We start from the raw sequence: 19,688 nt of genomic DNA, 5'->3' as shown, positions 1-19,688 counted from the left end.
GCAAATGGATGCGGCATCAAATGGGAAGGGCGAAAGAGAAAGAGATAGAAACATCAATGATGAAAAAGAATCACTGATTGGCTGCCTTCTGCACACTCCCCACTGGGGACCGAGCCCACAACCCTGGCATGTGCCCTGACCTGGAATTGAATCATGACCTCCTGGTTCACAGGTTGATACTCAACCACTGACTCACACTGGCCGGGCTCCACAGTGTTGCTTCTAAAATAATGAGTCAGAATGAAGGCTTTTCCTTTGTCTTGTTTTGTTTTAAGAAGGAAGTGCCAAAGGCTCAATGCTTGCTTAAATTCATAGAAGACCCAATGCATCTTGTTTATAGCTAAATCTCTGATATGTGGACAGTGCTCAGTTCATAGTATGCATTCAATAATTATTTATAGAATAAACGAATGAGTAAATGAGTGAGTAAATGAATGAACAGAGTGTTAACTGAAGAGGTGGAAGAACACTTGGTCTCCAGTTTATAATGTACCTTCTCCATCCATTACAGTCTAGAACGGGCACAATTCCCATAGTTAAGAAAATGAAGCCTAACGTGGGAAGGAAGATTGTATGGCATCTCATTCCTTGCTTGAATGAAGTCCTTTCTAGCAGCTGAGACAACATACAGTTAGAGACTGATAATCCTGGATATTGGAAGGCAGAGAAGTTATAGAATATTGAAGACAAGCACACAGCAACCAGCTTTCCAAAGAGGAAGGGGAAAAAAGACAGATTCCATAAACTTAAGAGTGATCAGATTCTCTACCTATGCAATTCTTGGTAAGAAATCCTTTGTTGGCACTTTAAAAAGGAAGTATTCATGCAAGTCAGCATGGGCGCAGCTAGGGTGAGTCAGGCTGGATGGACCCCTTCCCTCTCTGGTGGCAGGAACATCTGAGGAAGGGTGGGGTGGAAAGAGCTACAAACAAAATATCTGATCTTCAGCACTAAACAAAAGTACCCTGGGATCAAACAGCAAAGGGTAAAATACAGGAAAGTGCTGTGCAATCTAATGTTAATCATCATCATTGCTGTATGGGCCAGTGTGCAAAAACAAAAACAAACTTTGAGCCTTAATGTCCCCCAAATTCTCCTCTCCCGCTCCAGTCCTTCTTTGAATTGGGAAAGTGGAGTCAGTTAAGCAAGACTGAAGCTCCAGAAGGAGGATGGATGTTGCCTACCAAAGACCAAAGCTTGAAAGACAGATGACTCAGTGTTCTCAGTAACTTTGTAAGACCTAAGCAATGGTACACGTCAGCTTCGTCCATCCTCTTGCCCATGTGTGTCTCCTGCATCCGCACATCGGATGTTCTTGTAGCCACGGAGACAAAGGCCACTGACTGCCACTCTCCCCCTCCTGCACACACAGTAGCCCACAGTCTGTAGAGAGGAGAAAGACAGTCATCAGAGGCATCCATCTAAGTGTCAGTTTCTCTCCCTAAGTATGCCATCCGTTTGTTGAGAGAAAGAAGGCAGTTCAGACCCTCTCCTAGGGGAGGGAGAATGAAGTCTAAGGGGGAAGGAATCCATGGCCTTTTCTTCCCTGGTTATCCTTAAACCAACTGACAAGTGTTCTTGTTAAATCCACCCACCTACTCCCAAGGAGATAGCTACCCAGGTCCACTGGAATATGAGCCATATTGGATTGCTTTGTCACTACCTGCAGTGCCCATGTGAATGAGAGGGCTGTGAAATACAATGCAAAGTGTTAAGTCAACAGACCATAAGAACCTGGACAACAGACCTCATCTCTATCACTCTCACCCTCACTTCTTTCTCTCCAGGAGCCCACTCTTCTGTCTGTTCCTTAAATGCACCAAGCCCATTGCCACCTCCAGGTCTTTGCCCTTGCTGTTTCCTCTACCCAGATACACTGCCCCCTAATTTGTGTGAGTCTGGCTCCTTCTCAACAAGCAGGTTCTAGATGAAATGATACCCCCTCCCAATGGGCCCCTCTCCAGCTTATTATGCAACTTCCACCAAACCTTCAGGCATTCTCTATCATATTATATATGGTTTATTTTCTTTCTAGCTTTGAACTCCATCTTCTACTACCTTGTTTGTCTGTCTGCCCCACTATATTTTCAGGATCTGAAGAGCAGGGATCTTGCTTTTCTTGTCTGTCTCTGTATCCCCAGGGCCCAGAAAGTGCCTGTCATACAGTAAAAGCTCAATAAACATCCACTGAATATGGACGCAAGGAAGATTTCACTCACTTAGATAATTTACGTTACATAATTCTTTCAGTAACCAGGTACAACTTTAAAAGCTTAATTGTATTACTCAAATGTTCCCATAGCATCACAAGTGGTGGATTTCAGGACTAAAAACAATCCCTTTGATTAGCTCAAAAGTTCCTGCTCTTTGGGCTTTAAAGTTTTCTTTTGAGTCAAAGCACATATTCTTTGCAAACAAACTTACTTGGAACCCCACAATATAAAACTAATAAAAATACAGGTGCTTAAACCAAAACCACAATGAAATTCCATCTCATGCCCATTAGTATAGATACTACCAAAAAAACAAAAACAGAAAATAACAAGTGTTGGCAAGGATGTGGAGAAATTGGAACTCTTGTGCACTGTTCATGGAAATGTAAAATGGTATACAGCTGCTGCATAAAGCAGTATGAAAATTAAAAATAGATTTACCAAATGACCCAGCAATCCCACTTTTGAAAACAGGATCTCCAAGAAATATTTGTACATTCCTGTTCCTAGCTAAAATGTGGAAGCAACCCAAGTGTCCATCAACAGATGAATGGATAAGCAAAATAGATATATGCATACAACTGGAATATTATTCAGTCTTCAAAAGTAAAGAAATTATGACATACGCTACAAAATAGATGAATCTTGAGGACATTATGCTAAATGAAATAAATTAGTCACCGAAAGACAAATACTGTATGATTCCACATATATATGAGGTACCTAGAATAGTGAATTTCATGGAGACAAAAAGTAAAATGGTGATTTCTAATGGCTGGGAGGAGTGGGGAATGGGGACTTATGTTTAATGGGTATGGAGTTTAAGTATTTAAGATGAAAAAAGTTCAGTGATGGATGACGGTGATGATTATACAATATATGAATGTACTTAATACCAATTAACTGTACAATTAAAAATAATTACAATGGCTGCCTGACCAGTGTGATTCAGTGGTTGAGTGTTGACTCATGAACCAGGAGGTCACCAGGTCAATTCCCATTCAGGGCACATGCCCAGGTTGCGGGCTCAATCCTCAGTTCGAGGTGTACGGGAGGCAGACGATCAATGGTTCTCTCTCATCATTGATGTTTCTATCTCTCTCTCCCTCTCCCTCCCTCTCTGATATCAATAAAAGTATATTTTTAAATAAAAACACTTATAAATCAGATAACAAATTTAAAAGTGAAATGAATACTTAATATTGCATATCCAGAGGGCAGGAGAGGTAGAGTAGCATTTTCCCTTGAGGCATGAACTGTATTTGTCACAAGAGTGGATGTTTAGGTTACAGGTCACATGGGCCAGCCCTGAGTACCACATCCCAAGAGACATAGGTGCTTTTGTGTTCCCTGATCAATTAGTTTTGTATGTGTTTGTAATATGAAGAGTCCTCCAGAGCATGAGGTCTAGGTCAGAGTCCCTTCCTGCCTGTGTCTCAAAGTAGTACCAATCTCAGTGCTTTGAAAGTTGGGATGTGTTAAGCAAATGATACCTCTTGTCTACCACCAGGAGCAGCAGTCCCAGAATGTCAACCTTATGCATGGCTTGTAGGTGTCAAGAGTTGCCATGAAAGACTCACTTATAGGCCCTCACCAGTGAGGCTCAGTCGGTGGGTGCGGTCGCATGCACTGAAAAGTAACCAGGGAAAGTGTGGAAAGATTGCATGCACCAGACAACCCTTCGCAACAGGTCATGCAGCTGGTTTAAGAGAGAACCAGAACATTAGTTCTCCTTCGTTGAGGACAACAAACAGAGCTCAAAGCACTTTCTTTAGTCACCATGCATCTCGCAGATGATGTCAGGCACCTGAGATGGTTTCACTTGGAAACACAAGGAAGTTTGCAAGGAAGAGTCACAACGTCAAGGTTCTTTCCTCAGAAGGGACCCGTAAACGGATTAGCTATTCTAAATTTCATGAGCTACCCAGGATACAGACATATGACAAATGGACTGATAGGAAAGGAGGGAGAGGGAAGGTTGAAGTAACAGCAGAAAATTCCCATATAGACCAATTGCAGGACTGAGAAGGAAGGTGGATGACCCCAATGAGGGAATATTGACCCTTCCCTCAGATATACTGACCCTTGCTTCCTCTTTCCCTGAAATAGTAGAGTAGCTCAGCTTATATTAAACAAACATGCTGTGCAAGCACATATCACAGGATGTGGTAAGAGGAGCATTTACAGAAATATGACAGGTTATTTGGTATATCTGTAAGGGAAAAAACTATGGATGCTCTAGGCCAGGGGTGAGCAAACTTTTTGACTCGAGGGCCACAATGGGTTCTTAAACAGGACCGGAGGGCCGGAACAAAAGCATGGATGGAGTGTTTGTGTGAACTAATATAAATTCAAAGTAAGCATCATTACATAAAAGGGTACGGTCTTTTTTTTTTTTTTTAGTTTTATTCATTTCAAACTGGCTGGATCTGGCCTGCGGGCCGTAGTTTGCCCACGGCTGCTCTAGGCACTATTATGAAATAATTATAGTAATCACCTCATACAGGGAACACTTCATCTGGGAGATGATGCCCACAGGGTCCCAAATGTAGTCCTGAAGCATAGTTAGTGCTCTCTAAACATTGGTTCCTGTTGTTATTGGGCTGGAAGACCTGAGGCTTGAGTAGCACATGTAGAGTATCACAGCCTGGTCTCTTGTTTATGCCAAGCTAAGTAACAAATAGAGCTCATCTGATTCTTAAATGTCACCAATCATACTTGGGGGCCTGGAAGGGCGGGGTTGGAGGTATAAAGACTCACGAAGTACGCAAACACACTTACAAAATGTTTCCTACATTGGGGAAGTCAAGAAATGGCAGTAAGTATATTGTGAAATCAGACATTTGTTCCTTCATTTTTTCTTTCACAGAACAAGCAAGTATTCCGTGCTGTGTCAGACACCTCTGTATACCACTTCCATTCTTTCACCTCATCTCCTACTCTGGCCACCACCTCAGCAAGTTCTGCACAGACTTTGTCAGGCTCCATGTAGATACCATCTGACGGCACTTTACTTTGGCCATCATGCATAGCCCTCTTTTCCTGTATCAGAGATTCTCTGATGCTGAGATATAGAATGCCTACAGGAATCTGCTCAGTACTCGGGCATGTGCAACCTGGAAGTACTGAACAAGCACTCATGACTAAAGTGGAGGGCATTACAGCGAAGGAGGAAATCTGTGACTTGTCCTGTGGATGTCAGCCAGCCTCTGCCCTCAGCCACAACAGTGCTAAATGCAATGAGCTTGTGCAGAGACACTTTAGTGACAAGGATGGAGGCTACACGTGGTACCAACAGTATGGGATTTCTCTCATCAAGGCCAACTTAACTATTGCCACTACTGAATGTCTAACCTTACAGCAGCAGGAATATCAACTCTCAATATGGCCCCTACCCTCAAGGAGAGACATGCTGAGTATCTTGAGAAAACAATCTGCAAGAGAGAACAATCCAACCTCAGTGCCTCTGCCAGCTGATAAGATTTACAGACAGCATGGTGTTTGCACAACACTGACTCCGGCAAGATGTTCCCTTTCATAGCAAATGAGATGAGTCAGTGGGCATATGGGATCCACTGGTGTTACTATGTACTTAATCACCCAGAAGCAGCCAGACCAAGAAAATGGTGCGGTATTAATAATTTAGCTAAGACAACAAACTTCAGGATTGAGACTCCACAATGCAATATATGCACTAAACTAAAATCCGATAGAGGATGCCATGGCCCCAGTAACTAGAACATATAGGAACCAAGGAATTAATGTAGGATTGGTCCCTCTCTCCATGATTCCCCTTGATCTATTTGTGGTTCCCATCCCTGCAACATTAGGCTTTGCTGGATTAAGTTGGAGTAGGCTCTGCTAGGTTCCTGGGAAGGATGGGGACAACGATGATGCACGAGTACAGGGTTCCACTTAACCTGAAAGAACTAATAAAACCATCTGAAGGAGACTTTCTAATGGATTTGACAAAACCAAGGCACAAACATATGGGAGGGAAGCAAGGGATGGACTGTATCATTCATATCTTTTGACCCTACCCCTTACCTCAGCCACATGCTCAGTCATCACTCTTTTAGATTTACATAAGCTTCGTGCAGGTGTCTTGCTTCCGCCTGTCCTTCATAACCCTAACTTCCTCCATGGGGCTCCTCTGATCCTGTGAGGTGGAACACATGCAAGAACACAACACACACGCATGAGCAAAGCAGAAGTGCGAGGAAAGTATACCTGTGACCCACCATTGGTCAATGAAGGGTTGCTCCCATCATCTATTACTGTGTAACCAATCACCCAAAGCTGAATGGTATAAAATACAACTATTTTATTCTACTCACAAATTCTATGAGACAGAAATTCATACAGGGCACAGTATGGATGGCTTGTCTCTGCTCCATGATGCCTGGGGTCTCACCTGGGAAAACACAGGTGGCAAGGGGTGACTCCAACGGATGGGGAATCACCTAGAACAGCACTGTCCAATATAAATATAATGCAGTCATATTTGTAACTTTGAATTTCCTCATTGCCATATTAAAAATGTAAAAAGAAACACATAAAATCAATTTTAATAATATATTTTCTCTAACACAATATATCCAAAATTTTATCATTTACGCATGTATTCAATATAAAAAAAGAGACATGTTAACAATTTTATTTGGGGTGGGGGGCGGGGGCGAGGTGGAGGGAGTACTAAATCTTTGAAACCAGGATGTAGTTTGTGCCTTCAGAACATCTTAATTTAGATTAGCCTCATTTATTTCTTTTCTATTTTAAGTATACTTTTTATTTTGAATTAATTGTAGATTCACATTTAGTTGTAAGAAATAAAAATAGACATGATACTGAGAGCACAGACAACTGAAGCAAAAATCAACACATGAGACTACTATGATATATAAAACTTTTGTACATTAAAGGACACAGTCAACAGAGTGACAAGGCAACCAGTAGAATGGGGAAAATTTACAAATCATATATGTGGTCATTTTTTTGGGGGGGGGGTGTCTATTTTCTGTTATTCATATTGGGTGATTTCTATTGTTCTGTTTCTATTTTCTCTGTACCCACCCACTGAACATTTTATTTTGGTTATGGCATTTTCCAGTTCTATGATTTCCATTTAGTTCTTCTTTATATCTTCTACTTCTCACTTTCTATTTCTTTACTGAGGCTTTCTATTTTTTCATTTGTTTCAAGAGTTAGACTAGCCCCATTTAAAGTGCTCAGTAACCTCATGTGGCCTGTAGTTATATTAAGAAATACTATATAGTTCTAGAGGCTTCCTCACTCCTCTGCCTGGAACCTAGGCTGGGATGACCTAAAGGCTATGTTCATGTGGGACCATCTATCAGAACACCTGCATGTGGTTTGGGCTTCCTCACAGTATGGCAGTCTCAAACTAGTCAGTCTTCTTACTGGTAGCTTAGAGTTCCAAGAGTGAGTGAGTATCCCAGTGATGAAGGTTGAAGCTCCATGGCTTTTCCCAACCTAGACTCAGCGGTCACATGATTGAACAATAGTCACTAGCCTTCTCTGTTTCAAAAGAAAATATAGACCCCACTGTTTGATGAGAAGGGAGGGGGTCATAATAGCCCCATTTTCTAAATGCCAAAGAGATGAAAACCAAGAGATAAATGCTTCCTCTCTCTTTCCCCAGGCAAAATATTCTGAGATGCATTCATAAGGCTCTTCAAAAATTTCAATAGAATCAAGCACTAATCCCCACAATTGGCCTAGTTCCTCACTCCTGCTCCTAGGAATACTTCCCAATTTACCAAGTGCTCATGCTCCGCTTTCAGGGGAACCTAGACTAAGACCCTAACATATGCTAGTCACCAGGGAAACCACAGTAAACAAAGACGCAAAAATCCCTGCTCTCATGGAGTTTATGTTCTAGAAGATACAAATATTAAAAGATTTTGAAGTAAAACATGTAGTATGTTAAGTACACAGGAGAAAAATAAAGAAACTTGGCCAGGGGGAGATTATAATTTTAGGGGTCACAGAAAGATTTAATAAAAAGATAACTTTAGAGGAGGTTAGGGATAAAGTAATACAGATATTTGATGGAAGAGTGGTCAAGCAGAGGGAACAGAAATCTGGGTCAGCCTGCATAACTGAAGCAGAGTGAGTGAGGGGGAGTAGTAGGACATGAAAACAGAGAGCCAACAGGGGCCAGACCACATAGGAGCTTATAATAGAGAGCAAACAAGGATCAGATCACACAGGGGCTTGTAATTTAGTATAAGAATCCGGCTTTACACTGAGTGGAATTAAAAAGCCATTTGAGTTCCACCCAATGTGGCTCAGTGGCTGAGTGTTGACCTATGAACCAGGAGGTCATGGTTCGATTCCCTGTAAGGGTATATACCTGGGTTTCATGCTCAATTCCGGAGGGGAGGAGGCGTGCAGGAGGCAGCCAATCAATTATTCTCTCTCATCATTGATGGTTCTATCTCTCTCCCTTTCCCTTCTTCTCTGAAATCAATAAAAATACATATTTTTTAAGAAGCCATTGAAGGGTTTCAAACAGGATTGAATTGATCTAACTTCCTTTTTAACAAAGTCACTATGGCTGCAACGTGCAGAATGAACTAAAGAGGGGCAAGGACAGAATCTCAGTGAGAGACAGGATGGCTTGGACCAGGTGGAGAGAGTAGAGGTGGTAAGGAATAAGATGCTGGACATATTTCCCAAAGAAAAGCCAACATATTTGTTAATGGATTGGATGTGGGATATGAAACAAAGAGAGGAGTTCAGGGTAAATATTCTAGGTGAGGAGTCACACAACCAGGTTTACACATTAGAGCAGCGGTTCTCAACCTATGGGTCGCGACCCCTTTGGGGGTCGAAGGACCCTTTCACAGAGGTCGCCTAAATACATTCTGCAAATCAGATATTTACATTATGATTCATAACAGTAGCAAAATTACATTTATGAAGTAGCAACAAAAATAATATTATGATTCTTCACAACATGAGGAACTAACTGCATTAAAGATTCGGGGCATTAGGAAGGTTAAAAAACATTGTGTTAGAGCATTCCTTCTAGTGATCACCCCTGATAATAGGCTCTTGGTGCACTTGAATGTAGTTAATTCCTGAGGGAAAAACTCTGATTTAGAAGATTAACCAAATCTCCTAAGGAAGGATCTTTAATAAAATATGGTCACTCCTGTTGACTGTAAACAAAAACTAGGTATTCTTTCTGCAAAAAGGAGTTGGGAAAAAGTAAAGATTGCACTCTAGTATATACATACATGACCTTTACAAAGAGAAAGTAAGGAGTTCCTTTACAGAGAGGAAGGGGAAGTTAAGGGGCGAGGCTGTTTTGACCACAATGCTCAGTAAATCGTTAACATTCTTCCTATAGGGCTTTCATGATCCGCATAGGACTCAGTGATAGTGAACCTTTTGAGCTTGGCGTGTCAGCATTTTGAAAAACCCTAACTTAACTCTGGTGTTGTGTCACATATAGAAATTTTTTGATATTTGCAACCATAGTAAAACAAAGATTTATATTTTTGATATTTATTTCATATATTTAAATGCCATTTAACAAAGAAAAATCAACCAAAAAAAATGAGTTCGCATGTCACCTCTGACATGCGTGTCATAGATTCGCCATCACTGGCATAGGATGTGATTCCTGTCTTGGCTAAGGTCCTTGTCAACAATTTTGACACTTTTGCCTATATCCATTGGGCAGTAGGGGAAGCCCCAGATCATTGTTCCCCCAACTTCCTATTGCATTCCCAGGTTTGTTCCCTTTCTTAGAAATATCTGTTGTTGATTGTATAGCCAAAGAATAGCATTCTTCTACCCTGTGACTTCCTGATCCTCCTCTTATAAATACAAAGGCTGAGCTGGGTCCAGAGAATCAGGGAGCAAAGAGCCCAGGATCCTCAGGCCAGCACTGTCTGCACACTGGGGAGATGAAGGTCTCTGCAGCTGCTCTCTCCTTCCTCATCCTTGCTGCTACCCTTGGATCCCCTGCCCATGGATCCCTGGCCCAGGAATCCTGGGATGATGGTGAGTTGAATGAGCCTTCTCACTGGGGACCAACTGAACGGTAACTTGCAGTTAGGGAGGACACACAGAGGGACACTCTCCTGCAACATAGAGGTGAATCTGGCACTTGTTTAAAAGCAGTAGCAGCAAGTATAGACCTTTTTCTGCAGCTTTTGGTTCATGGGAAAAACCATATAAAGAAGACTTGTCTCACTTGGGGAAACAATTTTCTTTTTTTTTCTTTAAATATATTTTATTGATTTTTCACAGAGAGGAAGGGAGAGAGATAGAGAGTCAGAAACATCGATGAGAGAGAAACATCGATCAGCTGCCTCCTGCACATCCCCCACTGGAGATGTGTCCACAACCCAGGTACATGCCCTTGACCGGAATCGAACCTGGGACCTTTTAGTCCACAGGCAGACGCTCTATCCACTGAGCCAAACCGGTTCCGGCGGAAACAATTTTCATGGCCAGAATTATTTAATCCTTTCTCTTGGCTGATATAGGATTCTATGTACAAGATCAAAAGAACTGTACTAAAATTATAAATCTGGAGAAAGAAGCATAGAACCCTACTTTAGAACTATTATATACCATGTGGAGTGAAACTATCATTTTGAAGGAGAAATGAGACAATCTGGACAAGTGACTCACCTAAGTCCACCTCACGATTCTATTTTTAAAACTAGTATCTAGCACTGTCTATGTACAAGCAGGCACTGCTCTAATTGTATTATAGATATTAATACATTGAATCATCTTAACAATCCTGGCATCAGGATTTTAGAGATGCTTAGGTGGGGCATGGCCAAACAAAGGTTGGAAACCAGTGGTCTAGATCTATTTTGGAATGCAGAATCTTTCAGGTTTTACAAAGGTAATATAGCCCTGGCTGGTTTTCTCAGTGGTTAGAGCATCGGCCCTTGGACAGAAGAGTCACGGGCTCTATTCCCAGTCTGGGAAAGGGGGTTAGGCTGAGAAATGAAATAGGTAGAGATAGGGAGACACTGCTGCCTCCCAGTGACTTCTCTTTCCTTCTTGTCTGTTTCTCCCAAATAGAACGAAGAATGATGATGCATCAGTTGAATCCCCTATCGGACACTCTAGGTAAGTGAGCCTGCCCAGTCTAACTCAGCAGTTGGGCATTGACCCAGATACCATTAGGTCACTGGTTCAGTTCTGGGTCAGAGCACATGCCCAGGTTGTGGACTCAACCCCTGGTAGGGGCTATGTACACCCGTTCTCTCATCGAAGTTTCTATCTCCCTATCCCTCTTCTTCCTCTCCTAAAAATCAATGAAAATACTGATGTGTTTTTTTAAAGAAGGTAAATGTTTAGTTGTGGCATATATTTAAAAGCGGCTGGTGGGTACAGATCTGCTCAGTGGCTTCATTCACCTTGTTTAGAGGACATGGGGAAAGAGAAAGGGTGCTGAGGATGGTGAACATCTACAGGGAAGATCAGATTGGGCCATGGGTCCCTCCTCCATAGATGACCTCTGTTCCTCCTGCCTGTCCTGGAGAAGGCTCACCTAAGGGAGAGGGTGCTCTCTGATGCCTCCTGCACGCATCAAACCCTTCCACTTCTGGGAGAAATGGTCCTGGCCCTGTTGTGTCCTTGGCCTGGGTGCCTCAGACACAACTCAACCTGGGGAAGTGTGAAGCAAGGAGATGCCAGCAAATGCTGTAGAGGAGGAAAGAACGCCCTTTGAGCCCAGAGTCTTCTCACCCTCCCAGTACTTTGAGGGAAGGAGGAACGGAAATAGTCTTTTCTAAAGACTGTCTTTTCTTTTACTATAGGCTTTCACCGTCCTGCTGACTGCTGCCTGTCCTATACACCACGAAAAATCCGATGCAGATTCATGGAAAGTTACTTTTTAACGACCAGTGGGTGCTCCCAGCCTGCTGTCATGTAAGTGCCAAGCATACCAGCCATATCTTGGGAGGAGGGACCTGATGATGGATGGATGCCCATAAAAGTCTCATCCTCTGGACCCTTCAAGGTCAAGGGAGGCTGTGTCCTCATTCTTATCCTGATCCTGCAGAGCATCAGATATGAGATGTTCCCATTGAAGATGGAAGCTAGGGAAGGAAGGAGAGAGCAGGAGCAGGTCTGCACCAGGAAACTCCCATGAGTCACTAAGGAAGTCTCACGGGCTGAGGGAGCGTCTCAGAGAGGAGACACCCTGAGTGCCTGCAACAGAAAAAGGAATAAGCTGGGCTGAGTGGAGAATCTGAAGGGCCGGGAAGATGGGGCTCCCCATCTCTATTTGCAGAACCCTCTTCAATGTGTAATCTTTCTCCTCTTTGTTCCCCAGCTTCACCACCAAAAAGGGGCAGATTGTCTGCGCCAACCCCAATAAGGCGGATGTTCAGGATTGTGTAAGGAAACTGAAGCAGGATCAGGCTCTGGAGAACCTCAGCAGGATTCATTTGAGCTACTGAGCAAATTGTTGACTGTTAAGAAGGGATACTAGGTCCCAGCCACCCATCTCCATTCCCTCTTTTCTCACCTCCTGGGAGCTTCTTGGCCAGAATTATTTTGTCAAAAGCAACAATTACTATTCCGTTCTGGTTATAAAAACTGTGCATTAATAAAACGCATCCAATTTAACTTCACTTGACCTTTGAGAGGAAAAAGAAATGCAGGAATTGCTGAACTTTGGATTTGTGTGTTTTTCAAAATGAGACATCAGACTATCATTTTTTAAGAAGCTAAAAACACGACTCATTCAGCCCAGGCCAGCATGGCTCAATGGTTAGAATGTAGGCCCTCACACCAAAGGGTCTTAGTTTTAACTTCCAGTCAACAGCAGTACCTGTTTTGCAGGTTTGATCCTGACCCTGATGGGGCGCATGTGGGAGGCAATGAGTCGATGTATCTCTCTCATATTGAAGTTTCTCTCTCTCTCTCTCTTTGTCTCTCTCTCTTCCTTCCCTACCTCCTTTCCACTGTCAATGGGAAAAAATATTGAGTAAGAATTTAAAAAATAAATAAAAATTTAAAAAACATGTCTCATTCAAATTTGACAGATCGCATATATGTCAAAGATGTACTTCACCTATTAATGAGGGAACCATACTGATTCTATTATCATCTGAGGAACAGAGATTTATACAGTTAGGTGGGGGTGGCATTCTGAAATTTGGTTAACTTAGAGAAAAATAAAGTAATATTCAATATTGCAATATAACTGTAACTTTTGCAATTATCTTTTCTACCAAAAAAAAAAAAAAAAAGCCCCACACATTTTCATCAGTGCTGGACCAAAATTTACATGTTAACATGTAAGTGGTCTGATCAATAGTAAATAGAGCATCAATCAAAAGTTCATGCTCCTCACCCCTCACAGATGAAAGGAGTCCTGGGGTGGGCCTTTTAGACAATTTCCCAATGTAATTGAAAGGCATGCAGTCATCCTGTTGCCTTATTTCCATTTGGAATGTTTTTTCTTAATAGATATACTTCCTAAAAGATGTCGTCTTTAAACTTAGAGGACATTAAGGAAAACATTTCAAGTTGAAGTTAATATCAGTTTTACATCCATACCTTTAAAGCCTATACATTTATATTTACAATTAGTAAATCTTGGTCAACTCTCTCATAAAACTCAGAAGAAAGCACTGAATTCTAAACAACCAGAAAGCTTTTCTATGCGTCTATCATAAAGGCTGCATAGATTAACGGTTTGAAGTAAATAGATTTTGCCCAAGCTTCCTGTTTTATAGGTATTCATCTCAAAAGGCTTGAAAAACCAAGAGGATATGAGGATCAGTCTCTAGAAAAACAAAAAGCACCCAGGCATACTCAGCCAAAAATCTGAGTTCTGTGTGTCTTAGTCGGTACAGTGATAGACAATCATATAGAGAAAATATTCCTGCTGCAGAGAGGAATTTTGCCACCGAACTCAGTGTACTATACATAAGGACTTATGCACTATGCCCTGAGCTTATGTTTATGTTTCCTGTGAGATCATGAGTTACTAGAAGGGTAGGACCCTGTCTTACCCATCTTTGTGTCTACAGTACTAGTTACAGCGCCTAGCATATTCTCTTTTCACTAGTTTATTTTTTATAGTATATTTTTATTGATTTCAGAGAGGAAGGGAGAAAGAGAGAGAGAGAGTGAGAGAGAGAGAGAGATCAATGATGAGAGAGAATCATTGGTTGGCTGACTCCTGCATGCCTGCTACTGGGGATCGAACCCACAACCTGGGTATGTGCCCTTGGCCAGAATTGAACCTGGGACCCTTCAGTCCTCAGGCCATCGCTCTATCCACTGAGCCAAAACAGCTAAGGCTAACTTGATTATTGGTTGGCTTTTTTAAAATTGATTTTTTACAGAGAGGAAGGGATTGGGATAGAGAGTTAGGCACATCCATGAGAGAGAAATATCGATCAGCTGCCTCCTGCACACCCCTCACTGGGGATGTGCCCACAACCAAGGTACATGCCTTGACCCGAAATGAACCCATGACCCTTCAGTCTGCAGGCCGACACTCTATCCACTGAGCCAAACCAGCTAGGGCTAACTTATTTATTGATTGGCATTTTTTAATGACTGGGAATACTTATGCTAGCATGAAATAATTATCTGACAGTGTATTTCACAGTAGAAGTAATGAATGACCTAATCTACTGAGCAGTTAGTTATCTCATTTGTCTTCCTCCAAACTGTTTGTCAGGCTTAGAATCCAGATGGCAGAGGTACCCAAGAAGATCAATACAAAAGTGGTTGTCCCTTGAAAGGTTTGATAACTCAAAGGGCTATTTTTAGTATCATGTGAGGCTTCTTATAATCACTTCCCTTAAGCCAAAAAGAATTCATTTTCTAAAGATTACCATTAATTAGCTTAATAAGGATTAATGACATACAAGGCTCTAGGTGCCATAGACAAAGGATCATAACTGAATTTTTATAGAAAAGATCATCTCCTTATATCTCAATAAATAGAATTATTAGGCAAGCATTTCATCTTTGACAAGGAGGATGAAGAGATTTTTATTTTGTAATTAGTATCGTTAGGGGCATTTTTGATATATTTACTTATGTAGACATTTCTAACTATACCACTTAACCATCATTTTTAAATTATGTTTTTAGTGATTTCAGAGAGAGAAAGGGAGAGGGAGAGGGAGATAGAAACATAATGAGAGAGAATCGCCCCCAGGATTGAGCCTGAAACCCGGGCAGGTGCCCTGACTGGGAAGCAAATCATGATCCCCTGGTTCATGGGTCACTGCTCAACCACTGAGCCATATTGGCTGGGCTTAACCAGCATTTTATTTTTTAACTATTTTTTTTTATTGATTTCAGAGAGGAAGGGAGAGGGAGAGAGAGATAGAAACACCAATGATGAGAGAGAATCATTGATTGGCTGCCTCCTGCATGCCCCCTATTGGGGATCAAACCTGTAACCCAGGCAGATGCCCTTGACAGAAATCAGAACTGGGAGCCTTCTTTCTCTATCCACTGAGCCAAACCAGCTAGGGCTTAACCATCATTTTAAACATTTATTTTTAATACTAGAGGCCCGGTGCACGAAATTGGTGCACTTATGGGAGGGGGGGGTGAGGTCCCTCAGCCCGGCCTGTGCCCTCTCGCCGCAGTCTGGGACCCCTCAGAGGATGTCCATCTGCTGGCTTAGGCCTGCTCCCCGGGGAATTGGGCCTAAGCTGGCAATCAGACATCCCTCTGGCAGCCCGGCAGCCCTCGGGGGATATCCACTTGCCAGCAGGGAGCAGGCCTAAGCTGCAGTCGGACATTCTTAGCGCTGCTTAGGAGGCAGGAGAGGCTCCCACCACCACCACTGTACTGGCAGCCATCAGCCTGGCTTGTGGCTGAGCAGAGCTCCCCGATGTGGGAGCACACTGACCACCAGGGGGCAGCTCCTGCATTGAGCATCTGCCCCCTGGTGGTCAGTGTGTGTCATAGTGACCAGTCATTCCCAGTCTTTCTGCTGTTAGGGTCAGTTTGCATATTACCCTTTTACTATATAGGATAGAGGGCTGGTGCACGGTGGGGGGGGGTGGGGGGGGGGGCAGCTGGTTTTCCCTGAAGGGTGTCCCGGATCAGGGTGGGGGTCCCGCTTGGGTGCCTGGCCAGCCTGGGTGAGGGGCTGATGGCTGTTTGCATCTGGTCACACCCCGTTCAGGGTTGGGGTCCCCACTGGGGTGCCTGGCCAGCCTGGATGAGGGCTGATGGCTGTTTTCAGGCTAGCCACACCCCCTTTAGGGTGGGGGTCCCCACTGGGGTGCCTGGCCCGTCTGAGTGAGGGGCTGAGGGCCGTATTCAGGCTGGCCTGCGACGGAAGCTCCCAGCCTCTCCTTTTCCTCTTTTTTTATTCTGGGATTTATTTACCTTCTATAATTGAAACTTTGTTGCCATCACTGGAGCTGAGAGTGGGCTCCTGCTCGCTCCAGCTCTGAGGCCACGGCCTGCTGAAAGCAGGCATCTGGGGTTTGTTTAGCTTCTATAATTGAAACTCTGTTGTCATCACTGGAGCTAAGAGCTGGGTCCTACTCGCTCCAGCTCTGTGGTCATGGCAAGCTGAAGGGAAGTATCTGGGGTTTATTTACCTTCTATAGTTGAAACTTTGTTGCTTTGAGTGTAGCTTAGAGCCAGGCCGCGGCAGGCAGGGAACCTTGGCTTCCTCCATCACTGGAGCAAGCAAGCCTCCTGCTCGCTTCAGCTGTGTGGTTGCCGGCCACCATCTTGGTTGGTTAATTTGCATATCTTGCTATTTAGCCAATGGGAGGCATAGTGAAGGTATGGTTAATTACCATGTTTGTCTATTATTAGATAGGATTAGTATAACAATTCCTACATTGAAATCCTTAACACTAGTCTGCTCTCTTGGTAACTTAATATGTTCTTAATAATATTGTTTACATAACTCATCTGATTAATTAAACATTTAATGTATAAATGTTCATCTAATTTAGATTACTGGTATATTATTTAAAAATTCTGAGTTAATGGCATTTAAATTAATGCAAGTGTTCTATATTTATTGTCCTATAGAAGAGAAGTTGAGGTTAAGCTGAATTCCTCTCTTCTTTTACAGCCCTTCAAAAGTGTCAAAACCATTATGGGTTGTAAAAACACACACCATAGGCCCAATCTCATCCATGGGCCCTAAATATAAATATAAAGATATATAAATATACATATACATATAAATATACATATAAATATAAGCAGATGGTATATGAACACTTATATAACAAGGCTCATATGAATGTGTATAATAATTGAGACCTCATTACCACTTTACCTCTATAATTAAAAAGTGTTTCCTGTCTATACCTTGTCTATATGATTATAAAATTGAAAATGCATGGGAGATATTAAATGCTAGAGATGGGTTGGAGCCCTACACAACTTACAGAATTGTAGAATTTTATTCCTGGCAGAAATTGTAGAGATTACCTGATTTGAACCCCTTGTTTATTTTATATATAACTAAAAACTCATAAATAAACATAATTTATAATTAAATTACAAATACTTGAAGAATAGTAGGCCTTCAAATGAATCCTTGTGTAATTCTTTCAAATTATTTTTGCTGAGACTTTTGAAAAAATGTAAGTTATTTCTTTTTGTTTTTAAATATATTTTTATTGATCTTAGAGAGAAAGGGAGAAAGAAAGAGAGAAACATCGATGATGGGATTATGATCAGCTACTTCCTGAATGCCCCACACTGGTGATCTAGCCCACGACCCTGGCATGTGCTCTGACCAGAAATCAAACTGGTGATCTGATTCACAGGTCAACCTTCAACCACTGGGCCATGCTGGCCTGGTTGTAAAGGTTATTTCTGAATCAAAATGCAAAATAACTACAACTATTTACTGCACAGAAATATATACATATGGAAAACCTGGGTAAATGTGCCATGAAAATATCCTCATTTTTATTTAAGGATGGTGACCTCTGCTCTTTTTTCATTCAAACCTTTCTTCTCATGTCCTCCTTTGTATGCATCTGTCTCCATCACTCACACATCCAAACACACACACACACACACACACACACATGGATTTAACCCATGTAAGTCTTATTTGGATTGTAATGTCTCAAATAAGGTGCAAAACTGCCATTCTCTGGAGCATTTTCTCAATCCTTTGAGATTTTGCTTCCCAGCAATTGTCAGTTTGGCTCAAATAAACTCACAAAAATTCTCTACAGGTTTGAATATTTCTTAGGTTAACATAACCCAAACTGATCCATTTCCTCAACATAATTTTAAAACCACACAGCTAGGGGTGCAAAGGGGAGCAAGATTGTGTGTGTGTGTGTGTGTGTGTGTGTGTGAAAGAGAGAAAGAGGAGAGAGGGAGAGGGAGAGGGAGAGCAGGGAAGGAGACAAGGTGTTAAATCCTCAAGTCCCTTTTAAAGAACAGATATGTAATAAAAACCTAAAGGAAACCACATTAGAAACACAGAGAGGTTTGCAAATCAAGAGGCTTCTTTCATCCCCAAAATACCAAACCAACACAAGGGGAGAAAAAATGAATGCAGTGGATCCATGTGCCAAAGTTTCGATCCTGCCTCATGGAGACACTGCACTGGGGCAAATTTTGAAGAGGAAAATGGGAGGGCTGGGGCAGAGAAAGAGCGAGCCAGTATGTGGCCTGCAAACTGCAACAAGGCAACCTCCATGAACAATGCGCCTCTGTCCTCTGGTAGATGTAGGTGTGCTGTTCTGTTGTGCTGTGTTTGTTTTTGTTGTGTGTGAGTGTCACTCGATGTGCCCTGGCATTTCCCCTCAGTCGGGGGAGTGGAGGTTGGGGTTCGGGTTTGGGAGAGCTCGGGTGAGGGCAGAGGAGGTGGGCAGGAGCCCGCAGCCATGGGCTGGGTGGGTACCTGTAGGCCTTGTGCCTCCTGAAGCTGCTTTCCCTGCAGTCACTGGCCGGGTCGTCCTCTTCCTCGCCCTCCCCTCCTCTTCCTTGGCGTCCTCGGAATCCAGGGCCTCCTCTGCTTTCCGGCCTCTTCTCCTTCGTGGTCAACGTACACCACACAGCATTGGGTCTGAGCCATGGAGCCCCTTATGGCCCCAGGCGCTGGGGGTCTGGTTGGGGAATGTGGGGAGGAGCTGGCGGCTGCTACCTGGGGTGACTGCTGCCTCTGCCGCCCCCTCCCACCCTCCTCCATCCCCCCGCCCCGCATCATCTAGGTCCCCACCTCAGCCACCATGTCCTGCAGGGGAAGCGCCCCCAGGGGAGCGGAAGTGCTGCCAGGGGAGCGGAGCCCTAGATGTGTCCGCAGGTGGGCGGGGGCGGGGCCAGGGCTGCCTGGTCCTCAGAGCACATCATACTGAGCTATTGAACTTCTGGTCTCCCAGTAGAACTCTGGAGGAGACAGTTTGCATATTAGCCTGGAAAAACCCCATACAGTTTTATATATTTACATTCCATACCCTGCTAAGTTTGCAGAAATGAAAGATTTTGCAA

The 19,688-nt window shown here is 42.9% G+C and overlaps 1 protein-coding gene and 1 long non-coding RNA gene across 3 annotated transcripts in view; one reads left to right on the top strand and one right to left on the bottom strand.

Annotated features, from left to right (window-relative positions):
• The window catches only part of LOC138994436 (uncharacterized), a 36,475-nt gene extending 17,173 nt beyond the window's left edge, over positions 1-19,302 (bottom strand). The window contains exons 1-3 of the long non-coding RNA XR_011468434.1: positions 19,102-19,302; positions 6,551-6,627; positions 6,261-6,372 (exon numbers count right to left, since the gene is read on the bottom strand). This is a non-coding gene — a long non-coding RNA (uncharacterized lncRNA). The remainder of the gene's footprint in view (positions 1-6,260; positions 6,373-6,550; positions 6,628-19,101) is intronic.
• On the top strand, positions 10,090-12,875 carry LOC138994434 (C-C motif chemokine 15-like). Of its 2 annotated transcripts, XM_070394360.1 has the most exons (4): positions 10,090-10,250; positions 11,292-11,339; positions 12,032-12,143; positions 12,550-12,875. In XM_070394360.1, the coding sequence occupies exons 1-4, from the start codon at positions 10,154-10,156 to the stop codon at positions 12,674-12,676; spliced, it is 384 nt and encodes a 127-aa protein (XP_070250461.1). In that variant the 5' UTR covers positions 10,090-10,153; the 3' UTR covers positions 12,677-12,875. The 2 variants fall into 2 exon arrangements, with proteins under 2 accessions (XP_070250461.1, XP_070250462.1); XM_070394361.1 differs by lacking the exon at positions 11,292-11,339.
• Positions 19,303-19,688: the final 386 nt, after the last annotated feature.

This window comes from Myotis yumanensis, unplaced genomic scaffold (assembly GCF_028538775.1).
Source record: "Myotis yumanensis isolate MYYU_CA2020_CCGP unplaced genomic scaffold, mMyoYum1.0.hap1 SCAF_16, whole genome shotgun sequence".
Taxonomy (NCBI): domain Eukaryota; kingdom Metazoa; phylum Chordata; class Mammalia; order Chiroptera; family Vespertilionidae; genus Myotis; species Myotis yumanensis.
The sequence above is the reverse complement of the archived record's forward strand: the minus strand, read 5'-3'. Positions and strand labels throughout refer to the sequence as shown.

Excerpts from the sequence above, each read along its gene's own strand:
- LOC138994434 (XM_070394360.1), top strand. The coding sequence starts at position 10,154 with ATGAAGGTCTCTGCAGCTGCTCTCTCCTTCCTCATCCTTGCTGCTACC. Across the intron at positions 10,251-11,291 it reads CCAGGAATCCTGGGATGATG|AACGAAGAATGATGATGCAT; the intron begins GTGAGTTGAATG and ends TCTCCCAAATAG. Across the intron at positions 11,340-12,031 it reads TCCCCTATCGGACACTCTAG|GCTTTCACCGTCCTGCTGAC; the intron begins GTAAGTGAGCCT and ends CTTTTACTATAG.